The sequence below is a fragment of the Ptychodera flava genome, chromosome 10 (assembly GCF_041260155.1).
Source record: "Ptychodera flava strain L36383 chromosome 10, AS_Pfla_20210202, whole genome shotgun sequence".
Classification (NCBI taxonomy): Eukaryota; Metazoa; Hemichordata; class Enteropneusta; family Ptychoderidae; genus Ptychodera; species Ptychodera flava.
The window spans coordinates 6,684,777-6,697,813 of record NC_091937.1 but is presented as its reverse complement, the minus strand read 5'-3'; the positions used below and the strand labels follow the sequence as shown (position 1 = coordinate 6,697,813).

General features: G+C 35.8%; 2 protein-coding genes across 2 annotated transcripts in view; both read right to left on the bottom strand.

The window, feature by feature from the left end:
- The window catches only part of LOC139141872 (nuclear pore complex protein Nup214-like), a 45,126-nt gene extending 40,704 nt beyond the window's left edge, over positions 1-4,422 (bottom strand). The window contains exon 1 of the mRNA XM_070711628.1: positions 4,301-4,422. Within this exon, the coding sequence (XP_070567729.1) occupies positions 4,301-4,345 (45 nt within the window). The 5' untranslated portion in view covers positions 4,346-4,422. The remainder of the gene's footprint in view (positions 1-4,300) is intronic.
- A 909-nt stretch (positions 4,423-5,331) lies between these two features.
- Positions 5,332-13,037, bottom strand: part of LOC139142971 (protein mono-ADP-ribosyltransferase PARP4-like) — a 39,712-nt gene continuing 32,006 nt past the window's right edge. The window contains exons 27-31 of the mRNA XM_070713165.1: positions 10,321-10,470; positions 9,801-9,885; positions 9,061-9,136; positions 6,494-6,588; positions 5,332-5,618 (exon numbers count right to left, since the gene is read on the bottom strand). Coding sequence (XP_070569266.1) covers positions 5,332-5,618; positions 6,494-6,588; positions 9,061-9,136; positions 9,801-9,885; positions 10,321-10,470 — 693 coding nt within the window. The remainder of the gene's footprint in view (positions 5,619-6,493; positions 6,589-9,060; positions 9,137-9,800; positions 9,886-10,320; positions 10,471-13,037) is intronic.

The window sequence follows — 13,037 nt, the reverse complement described above, 5'->3', positions numbered from 1 at the left end:
GCCCAGGATGCATCCACACAACAAATACCAAGCTGAAACGTGCAGCGGTTTGCGTGTTTTTGATGTTGACGGACATACTGTACATACATACATACATACATACATACACACATACATACAGACGCCATCGACTTCAGCCTATACGATAAACTCACATTGGTAAAACCAAATGTGAGCTAAAAGCATAATTATTATTAAAAAATTTTTATTTGCAAAAGTCAAATCTACAAGATTTTATTCAGTTCTAGATGACCACACATAAACTTCTAAGACTTGGATTGGTGATTAACAATTCATCAACTCCACAAATTTGGTCTACTGATAGAGGAATGAAAGGATGAGATAGATAGAGATTGATGACGTCTGAAATGCAAAGACTTGGTAAGCAAAGTATTATGCATTTGAAGCATTCTCAGGAACACAAAAAGACTGTTGCTGTTGCTGGAGAAAAAGACACAGCTACCTAAATGGTTGTCATTCAAAGGATGCTTTGCAATGTAGCAATAGTAGTATGCAGTATGGTTACTGTGTTTTGGATAATTATTTCCCACTGTTTGGGGCAGGTTCCCAGCTACCAGGAGACAGGAAACCATGGGATTTGTGAACAGTGTGCAAAATTAACGTTGGTCCGACGGTCCGAGACCGACAGATTTCTCGTCGAGCCGAAAGTTTTTAGCAACATGTCGGTCCTTATGACCGACTGAAATTTGGAATAAATGATAAAAATTTCTCCTCAAGATCTGAACAGATGCAGATGATGACTGACTCTGAATTATGTGATTCAGACTTGAATGTCATGCACCTATCAATGTTTTCCACCGTGGGAGTGCGGGGCAACAGGGATATTGATCGCACTTCGTATCCTGGTGGTGGGGAATTCGATCTCTATGGTACGCCACTAATCCCTCCGATCGACGCGCATAGCACGGTGCAGCTGATTGCATTCAGATCAGTATGAATTACGTCCGTGCATGCAGATTCTAGCAATGGAATGGATTGATTTTGGTGCAACAATGTGATACAATCGTCTAGTGAGTGTAACCCTGGTAATGTTAGCATATCTGTGTCATATGATAACAACACCCAGTATCACTTCACTAGTTCCACACTTTAAGTGTTCGGAATTTACGTGTACACAAATGTACATAGTAAATTCCATTGAAGAGTTCAAAACATAAACGGTTCAATGAAGAGTTTAAGACAAAAACCTACTACGAGATCAGTGCTGTTGGCTAAACATATTTGGTTTTGAATATGGAGGTATTTTTTTACCTCTATCGTTTTGAACTACGCCAGATACAAGGACTAGATGTTACACGACAGCCCAATTGTGCTACCTGCCAGTCGACAGTCAAGTTCACGTTTCGCTGCGTTTGTTTGTGACCGCTAGAACATCTTGCTAACATTCGTTGGTCTTCAACCAAAGTCAAGAGGCCGACTGTTACCATGATATATCGTGATAACAAATGCACATTTTATAAAACAGAGCGGCCTTATCATTAACAGTTTTGTCGAGTTGCACGATCCGTCGTGTATACTCTCAGAGGTCGAGAGTAGGGCTTCAAATTGTTTCGATGTATACTGTTTTACGACAGACAGGCAAAACTCAGTGTCATTCTGGACTGTAGGCCTAAATGTCGCAAAAAATTACGTCTTTTAAGATTTTACGGTATCATTAACTGATCGTGTCGATGGTTTTCAGCAGTATCGAGTGTCTGTCAAACTTTTCAGAGTCATTTTAATAACTTTACGCTTTCAAAGGGCGATGAGACCCAGCAATCGCTCAGTCAAAACTTTTCAATCAGAAAATATGCATTCATTTCCACAAGTGGTGACGTGTGCCATTCATGTTGTCTGCAATTTTTATAATCGAAAAAAAGTTACGATACTTGTCCTTTTAATTAAAAGTATAACTTCATCTGTTTCTTCATGAATGCAACAGAGGCCACATTTAAGCATATTTATTTTTTGAAAAATTTTGAAAGTAATCCATACGTCATATCAAAAGCCATACCAAGTATTTTCTTCCTTCTGTTTTCCATTAAGAAAAAAGTTGTAGTGATCAATGTTTGCATAAAAAATTTATTCATACACTCCCCTTACTCATGACTTTGCGTTAACAGGGTACTAAGTTATTCACGCACTCTTCTACCACTTGCGTTGGCAAATTTCAGAAGTGATTTTCAGCTCGCCAACCATTTTCAAATCACAATATCACATACCCTGGTGTAGTGTACAATTGTACACAGCAATGTAGAGAACACGTACCATTCCCCATAGACAGTCATGAGAGACAAACTTTATCGCTTTCATCAGCCACATGTAGCCAGTGCATGAGCCTGTATTCCCTGGCCCCTGGGTGTTTGACATCATTTTATAGTCCGAGAGTGGGGGATTTGACATGGCTAGAAAAAATGTCAAATTCTCCTGTTAGTCCCATAGTCCCCCAAATGGTGGAAAACATTGATAAATGTGTGTGCATGACAGTGAGGAAGATGAGGACTGTGATCTTTTTCAGATTCCAGATCATGTAGATGAATATTTCATGATCATTCACTTACCCTATTCTGCAATTTATGTGAATAGTCATTTGGAGTTAATACTTGCTGACTCTATTGATAAAAGGACACGAAAATTAAATATTACAACATTCGAAAGCATAGTATTGGTGGAGAAGTTGACTTTAATGGTCGTTAACAAGTGCCTTTATTGAGGACCGGCAGTTTTCTGTAAGGACCAGAAGCTTTGGCTCGGTGCAGGTCCTTATGACCTGAAGCTATTTTCTCTAAATTTCGCACACTGTTTGTGAAGGTTATAAATATTCATGAGTAATAATTGGCCAATTACTGATTGTTTCACCAAGTTTATTTCAATATTTACAGATAGCAGAGTCTTTTTGGCATTGGTGTTTACAAAATCACCAAACCCTATCCAATGATGGTATATACAATCATTATACATGCAGATCGACATTCAGCTTGCAATTTTGCAACTGTATGCAATATTTTAACATGGTCCCTTATGAGGGACCTAGGTTTGAAGTACATTTGATCACTCTGACAGCCTAGGAGGAATACATAAAAGTGAATCAATTATGCTGCTGCTTTATGAAAAGTGCCCTTCAATTCTCGGTAATGATTTTTCCACGAAGGTGGGTCATAAAAGTCTCAGGCAATTGACCATTTGGCAGATTTCTACACATAAAACACACATTACAAATGTTATGTTTAAGGTTATACAGAAATTTAATGCCAGTAATGCCTAAAAAGATGACAAGGTAAATGAGTTTAGTGGTTCCACAAAAAAACCCAAACTTTTGCCATTAAAACGATACACATTTGTGTTCAAAGAATTTATGAGATCACTATCTCAAACTCTTGTTGGTTGACTTTTTACCCACAATGCATTTCAATATCATGTAGTTTGCCCACCGCCCCAGCACAAGATAAAAGCTATTTCAGGTAGCGAGAATTGGTGCTGTTTTTACCAGCACAGGAGATACATGATATTTCCTCTGTAAGCATTAGATAACCACTGCCTTCTAGAAATATAGTTGTTGCCACAGGGAGGTCAGAAGTTTTCAATATATTGTGATACAGCATCATTCAAAGGTCTTACAAAACGAGCTAATGGTAGAATGCATTTTGGTGAGAGATATTTGGACTCACAAAGAGCTAATGGTAGAATGCATTTTGGTGAGAGATATTTGGACTCACAAAGAGCTAATGGTAGAATGCACTTTGGTGAGAGATATTTGGACTCACAAAGAGCTAATGGTAGAATGCACTTTGGTGAGAGATATTTGGACTCACAAAGAGCTAATGGTAGAATGCACTTTGGTGAGAGATATTTGGACTCACAAAGAGCTAATGGTAGAATGCATTTTGGTGACAGATATTTGGACTCACAAAATTTTATAATACTTTTCTGATCTACCACTTGTGTGGCCTCATTTTGAAGCTCTTGAAGTAAGTGAAGTTTCAGTGTCTTCTAATTGTTGAACACAAATTAGTAATTCAAATTTTCCCCATTGTGTTCACACAGAAATTATGGCTGCCAGTCTTTGAGTTAAGTCTACCAGAAAAATTAAAATGCCTATTTTTCCTTGAGAAGATAATAAAAGACATCTCATTTTTTCTGTTTTCCCTTGCATATTTAGTAAACATTAACAAAGCTTTTACCTTGGAAAAAGTCAAAATCAAAACATAAAAAGTACTTTCATGGCTCCAAAATCAAAACATTTGATGCTGAATTTTGGAAAGGCAAATATGGCATATATGGAATTGATGAGATTACTTACTGGTGATGGCCTTGATTGGGTGTTTCCTAGTAATCTTGCACACATAGCCTTTTCAAAGTCAATATCTGCTGAAAACAATCCACATCAATATTATCAATATCGTATATCTACTACTTGATATGCAATATCATAGCTTGTGTTATTGAAAGCATCATCAGCTATGATCTTCGATACATATAACCCTGAGCAGTATTTTTGATCTGTTGATAAAATAGCTCTTGTTCTTGTCTCAAATATGCCCCAGTGTCTGGTGTACAAGTTGTTGGCACAGCCCACCTGTACATTATATCCAATGTTAATGTTGACAACTAATATTTAGTCTAGATAAGAATGACTTTGTTAACAAAACAAAGTGAAAATAGTTTGTATTTCAACATAAATTTTGAAGAATAAGAAAGAAAGAAAGAAAGAAAGAAAAAAAAAGATATATATATATGTGTGTGTGTGTGTGTGTGTGTGTTGACAAAAAATATCAATTATTGGTCTTTTAATTGCTAAAGTATGCATATGCAATCAAAATGACACATTGTTAATCAGGATTATTCATAAATCATGCACCCATGCACTTTATCTGGTGATTTAAAAGCAAACAGAACTATCATGTTCTTGTGATTTTGTCAGTGTCAAATATGCATGAGTGCATGCACTTATACCCCGGTACTCTTCATTAAGTACTGAGAATGACATTGTAAATCATCTAGCTTTCAATACCTACTTAGCTACCAACTTCAACAACTACTTTGCATAACTTATGTTCAGCCTCTTCAACATAGAATAATACCCATTCTTCTACCAGATAAACACTTTGCAAGAGAGTCGCACTGATTGCACTTAAACTGGTTTAAAACATAGCATGCACCAGGATAGGTTAGACCCGGAATTTGAATGGACCATGGTACAAACAAACCACATTCACAAACACGTCCAGAAATACGTGCATTTCTATATGCATTTATACAAATCGGTTTGTTTTTACCGGCATCACATGATCTTTTGGACATATTGAGTATGGGAAACACATTGCGTCTATTTTATTCCAGAGTAGAACCATTGACAACGTTGCATTCACCTGCTTTACGTCTTATTAGAGCTAAGACGGACTTTTCCTCTGTCAGGAAACGCTTTGGTTTCCCACCAACTGCTTCAAATCCCACATAGCTGTCTTTCTGACCCATACCAACCATGACACCTTGGTGACGGGGACGGCCAACAACTGTTGGAAAGGTTGCCTTAGGCTGTGGAGAGCCAGCAAATCCAACATCAGTCATAAATGAGCCATTGTCCATGAAGAGCATGCCATATACCTCATCTTCATAATCTGCATCATACACAAAGTTTAAAGACCTATGAGCTACACAATGATTAATTCAAATCAAAATTTCCTCAACTTTCTCTGAATTCCAAAATGACACATCCCTTACCTGCATCGTGACAACATTCACTTTTGACAGAATTGGCAATTACTTGTAATGATTTTCACTCCATTTTTATACCATGCAACATGCCAGGTACGTGAATTATCTGCATTGTTACCATCATTATACACACTTAATTATCAATAATCACTTCATGTATCATTACCATACAATTTCAATACTGAAACAATGCTCATTAATAAAATATGCATATGTTCATTTTATTGCTGCAATTTTTTTCAAAACTTGTTATATTGCAAGGGAAAGAGAGAATAGAATATCACTGTAGAGAATATCTGTTGCCATGTGTTTCAACGGATCTCATCATGTCTCCGTGACTCTGACAAGATTCTCCTTCTTTATGTCCACCATTTCTGGTTATTTTTACAGAGTTGTGGCAGCCATATTGTCTTGTTCAAGCTTTTTCAAATATGCACATGCTATGCCTGTAATAACATTGTTGATTATGTATATTTATAGGAACTCAATTGAATTTGAAAGTCATAAGTCATGAACACACGCTTATAAGATTTATTTGTGACAATACGATCTGCAGATTCACATCTGCCTTCGATTTTCACTGAACACCAATAATTGATAATTTGTGCCCAAAGTGATAAAAGTAGGGGAGTACACTTTTGAACATTTTAGAGGCCGCAAAAAAGTTCTCTTTCACATCAACCCATGCTCCATTCCCCTGCACTCTTATAATTAGATGATATTATCAATATTAGATAACTTCACATTGAATTGCATGGAAGTCATTCACTAAACTTACCATAGTCATCATAGCCATAGTACTTATCACTACTGATAGTTCCATAACTCTGATAGAAAGACGATATTTCTAAATCTTCTCTTCTCTCAAAGAGACTGGAAACAAAATACATGAAATAGAAATGCACAAATCATCATTGATTGACGTAGTCTACATGGATCAAATTTTTCTTAGGAGCTCTTAATCCCTGTTTTGATTTTCAATGTTTTTTGCATGCATTTAGTGAAATTATTCTAGCAACACAAATTGATGTCCATATCACCATTATACAATGTCCTCCTACAAAGTTTCAATGGAATCATTTCAGATACCTCTTTAATGCTATGGACATGAGATGTAATCATAACAAAACAGCAGCCTGGTATCCACACAAGATGTATCATGACCTATAAATTAGATGCATGTAGATCTGTTGAAAGGAATGGGTCCAGGCATCTTCAAAAACAGCTTGCATAAATGGACAGACATGACCAAAACTGTTAATCCCTTGGACTTCATCCATGGGGACTGAAAATGACAGTGATGCCTTGGAAGCTTACAAAAATCCAAACAATAACTGCAATCATAATGATGATTTTTAGGTTGTTTTTTTATGTTAAAAGCAAATTTCTGTGTTCTGTTAATTATCACAAAATGAAGTAACAGATTACAAAAGGGATAACAAGTCATTGTTGATGACACAGTCCCCACTTGTTAATGGGTACTTTGATTTACAAGTTCTTTGAGAGGATACAGTCCTGTTCATTAACTGGGTCTGTGATTAAGAGTAAGTTCTATAGTGGTCAAAACGTTAAACCAATATGGGCTGCCAACTTAATTACGAAAGGTCATTAAATAAGTCAATAATTAATCGACAGCATGTTGCCAAACATTTTTGCATTCTACTATAACACTGAAAGATTATCACCTGTACCACATTTTATAAACGATACCGCTAAGTGTCAATGAATGGTATTACAGTACTGAGATCAACATCTGTACCAAGTTCATCAAATTTGATTCAGTATTTCTGGACATATCACTCTAATTAGGAAAGTTCATCTAATATGAAAATTACAAATTAATCAACATGACACTGCTGAATGTCTTTATTCACTGTTAAAGCAATGTGAGCTTAACATCTGTATCAAGTTTCATAAAATTTGATGAACCATTTCTTGACATATGAGCCTAATTACGAAAATTCATTAAACATGCAAATCAGCAATTAATTGACATGATACTACTGCATATCTTTACATGCCATAACACTCCTGGAGATCAACATCTGTAGCACTTTTCATCAAATTTGATGCAGCATTTCTATACAAATCACACTAATTATAAAAGTTCACCAAAAATGCAAATTAGCAATCATTTAGCATGATACTGCTTAATGTCTTTACATAGTATTACAGTACTGAAAGATCAACATCTGTACCAAGTATCATCAAATTTGATGCAATGTTTCTGGACATAGCTTACAAATTAGGAAAGTTCGTCAAACATGCAAATTAGCATGTCACTGCTACATGTCTTTGTACACTATTATGAGACTGTGTGTTAAAGATCTTTACCAAGTTTCATCAAATTTGCTGTAGTATTTTGGACATGTCACCCTCATTACAAAAGTTCATCAAATGTGCAAATTAGCAATTAATTGATGCAATACTGACATGCCTCATTGTGTGCTTTTAGAGCTCAAAGTTTTATTAAGTTTAGTGCAATCACACGCTCCAGAAACAGAGCTCTTTTTAAAAAGTCATTGTCAATGACATAGTCTCCACTTTTTAAATAAAATGGCCATCACACGGCCATATTGGATCGGATCACAAAACAAATCAACGTGCACATGTATGACATAGGGAGTAATCTTGGAATAGAGTGTGAATGAAATCGCTCCAGGCATCTCTGAGATATCTGCGTGAATGGACGCACTCACGCACGCGAGCACGCCCCCACACACGGACATGATCAAACCTATATAAGTCCTCAGGGACACAGTCCAGGGACACTAAAAAGTGATGTTGTTGACATAAAAATGTGATTTAGTATAGGAGGTATCAGTGAGAAAGTCAAGGACATAGGTTACAAGTGACCACTTTGGATTGTATTGCAAAACAAGTTCACAAACAGATACACTATTAAGAGTAACATTGTGTGCTTTTTCTTTCAACATTCAAGGGAACATATCTAGCCATATGTGGCATATCTTGTTCATAACTATGTGAAGGAAATAAATCACAACAAAATGGGTGCCTGGCATACCATATTGAATACAATGGCAGAACAATATTACATTTAAGTGAGCATCTCAATGCACTCTCCTCATACTCGGTTCAACAGACGTTGGTCTTGGCATATGTTGGTATTGACTCAATACGGAAGGACACACATACATACACAATACAACGAATGGACTGCCAAACAAATTAACCTGACCATACACATCTCTGCCTGCAACTGGACTGTCAATGAATACACTTGTATTAGGAATAAAAGCCATATATGTTGATTCATGAACATATTCCATAATCATATTTTCAAACAAATATTTTGTACAAATAAAGATAATTTCAAAGACTTACTCTCTCAGTTCTTGCATGTACAGAGTTGAATCCTTATAACTATCTTCACTCAATGTATCCAACTCAGATATGCTGTCTGTAAAGTAAACTTTCAACCATGTAAACTCCATCATAAAATTCGAATCAACATTTTTTATTCTCTTTTCAACACATGAAGGTTATTAGCAACATACATATTGTAGTAAAAGTAAAACACAGTATGTAGTACCATTTTCACGAAGGATAAACAGACATAAACAGACGGGGCAATATCCAAGTGTTTCACGATATTCACATGCTGAGATAATCTTTAATAATTACTTTTTAATTAACTGTGAGTTCAAACAATGTTGATGTATCAGGGTGGTATGACTGTTGCATAAAAGGGACTGCACTGTCAGCTCATGATTTTACACCATTAACCCTTTCACCACCATGGTTTGGTCCAAACCCACTGTTATCAATAGAGAGCACAGACCTGTTTACAAGGAACCAGGGATGAACAGGTCAAAGTCAGCGATAGCTTAATTGCATATTCATTTTATCAGAAATTATGCCATTTCAAAATGAGTTCTGACTTTATAAAGAGTTGAAGGTATAGTTTTGACCACTCTTTGAATATGTTACAAAATGTCCATTAGCTGGCCTCGAATGCAATGACAAATAGAATGAAGTGATTGTCACTTTATCCCTTTACAAAGAAATGTGTGAAAAATAATGTTTTTCGGTGAAAAATTAAATGTATGTCATCAAGTGCTTACCGTCAAAAGCCTGTTTTGCGATGGATTCTGCTTTGTCTTTGTCGCCTTGAACATCCAAACAAAACTTGGCAAGTGAACAGGCAGCCTGAAAGTAAAAGGATGGATATCAAAAACAGTAACAAAACTTGATGAAGGAAAGTAGAAAATCATGGAGCTAATAAGATCGTAGAGGAGATAACTTGAGCATCATTTTTGACAAAAATATTAGTGACATTATATGAGTTGTGCTTATTTGATTGTAAAATGATATAGAATAACTTTCCATTCTTATTTATGAGTCAAGTACACCAAATGAAACGTAAAGTAAATCTGATCTCCACCAAAATACCCCATGTACACTGTTACTGGCATATTTTGTGTCTCTTACATTTGGATGGCAAGTCTTTGATACCAGTGCTGCAGCCTTACGAAGGTCGGTTCTACCCCATTCAGAAATGAAATGGACCAGTCTCAAAAGAAATGCAATAGACAATACTGGATCTGAGGAAACACAGCAGAAAGATGGGAACAGAATGCTTACTTTGAGTCTGAGTGGATGAGTTGTCGGCAAGTCTTTCACAGCCACATCATATGCTTCTTGATAGCCTCTCTCTGCTTGCAGAATGATGGACAGACGTTGGTTTGTTTCTGCTTTCTCCAGTAAGTCCTTGAGTAGTTCTTCACCACTCAACTATTCACATTCAAACAGAGAAAGAATTGGTATCTTTAGTAAATGAACATTTGAGTTTGAAGTGAGCACAAGGAAAGCCAAATGATACGGGTGATTTCATATTGTATGAGCAATACAGTACAAAGCAAATATATTAAATTCCAGATGGCATTCCCATTTCCATGTACATCAGCATTTAACACGGGAAGAACATACAGAGATCAAAATTAACATTACTTGGAACTGAGATTATGAATATCACAAAGTTTATGAAAGAGAAGAAAGCACATTAACTTTGCAGTAGATAGTGAAAATTCATAGATACATACCAGTTACTTACCGATTTTCATGTACTTATTGCTCACTTTCTTTCTTACACACTTACTTAACTAGGGATTTTACATGAAATTGATAGACAGCTACAATAATGATAAATTATATATCAAAAGAAAGCTCTCTTCAAGACCAATTGATTGCATTTTGTTTGATGAAAATTGGTTCAGAACGTGCAGAGATATGCCCTGTTGAATTTGACAAAAATCGGCTTCCTATTTAGAAATTATGCCATGGTAGACACCTGTAGTTATCATAACAACCAGGTGACCCCATACTGAACATTGTTTGAGGAAACTAGAATTGCAATTTCTAGTGCTTTTTGCAATAACTCAAGCATTTCTTATTGAAAATTGATGAAATTTTTTGTGGATATTGCTGATGAAATGTTCAATGGTTTTTAATTTTTATAAATGAAAAATATTATATAGAATGCTGTTTACAAGGTAAACAAATAAACAATACCTGTTAACAATCAAATGATACCTGTGACATTGATCACTGTATGCATTATGTATTGTGAACATCAACAGAAATATGATAATCATATTCCATCATATATTACTTTGCATATATGAAAAGTTATTTAGATTTACGTTTACAAGGTAAACAAATAAACAACAATACCTGTAAACAATCAAATGATACCTGTGACATTTTAGAACTTGATTTGAATTTAACAAAATATTTTTTTATATTTTTTTTTAATTTGAACTTCGGAAATTTTTTTAATTTTTTGTGTGTGATTACAACTTTTATTAAATGATTATGAAATATGTCTGATTAATGTAGATTTTAAGTTTAACAATTATGAAGAACTTTTCCAAAAAGTAAAAAAAACTTCGTTCTCAACCCTTTGTCTATGCCGTAAAACAGCAACACGCATTTATAGAATGAACAAATGCATTAAAACTGGATGCAAAATTACGCTGCCCCGGAAATACCATAGACCCTTGAAGTCAGCGGTCCGAAATAAAAACCAACTTTTCCAAAGTCCTGAACACCATCAATGAGGAAAGAACAAATTAATAATCTACGGCCTTGTTCTTCAGAGAGAACCAATATAGTCCCCTTCTCGGGAACTAAAGATCGAAACTAAAATTTCAGTATAGTATCGGCAAAGTGCGGTGCACGTGAGCAGTTCAGTATAGTATCGGCAAAGTGCGGTGCACGTGCGTATGCCTACACTGCAGTGCTGGCTTGACAACTTCTCAGTGTCTATCGAAAAATATCACCCGGAAATCAAACTACTTCGAACAAGATAACGTTTGAAAGGTAAAGTATATTTCTCTAGTTCCTTGCGTTAGATAAGAAATCAGACAAATCTAGCTGCAAAATCGTGAACGACGGAACTCAGCTTAGACCTCCTGACACAGAACATGCGGCGAAGCGCTGATTACTTGTATGTGATTCCTGGGAGTGCCCGGATGTAAAGTTGGGGTGAAACCATACTCGCTAAAAAGGGCCTTAAGCATCATTTTTCGCATCGTCAGACTCGTAATTATTGCAGAATTACAAGTAATATTTATCATAAAATTAATTTTTGGGCCGAACGTTTAAGGAAATCAAGATTTTCTTCCAAAAAAACACAAACGAAACACAAAGTTTGATCACAGATTGAGTTTTTCTCGGCTGATTTTAACGTTCGCCCCCTCAAAATGAAGCCCATGATCTTTACTTTCGTACCATCCCTAAAAAATAGTGATGCGATCAGAATAAGTCATGCGGAGAGCCTACCAAAGAGGTATATATTCGATCTCCTTCGCGGGACATTTGAGATCACGGCACAACGCTCATAATGGACGCCAAAATCGCCGGTACGCGTGAGTTTGTACTCGTACTGCTTTGCCATTTATTGTAGTACAAAAGTGAAAATTCCCCAAAATGAAGTTAAAATAATAATCTTCAACACTACAGTTTCATTTTCTCTAATTATTTGGTCTATTTAAGAATTAACACGAAAGTTCGGACTAGACCTTCATCGAACGCGTACGTTCAACACAAATGTCACCTGACCTAAAACCCTAACTTAACCCTTTGAGTGCTGTAATTTTTTCCCACCAAAATTTTAGTGCAACATTTTATCAATTTTTATAAATTTTTCAGCATTATTATTTTTTGTTAATAATTTTGGACCAAACGGACATCACAAATCATTGGCTGCAGTTTTTATCAAAAGTTTGGCAGATATCTGAAAAATTTGACTGGGGTATATTTATAAAGGCGACAAAATTTGACTTTGGCACTCAAAGGGT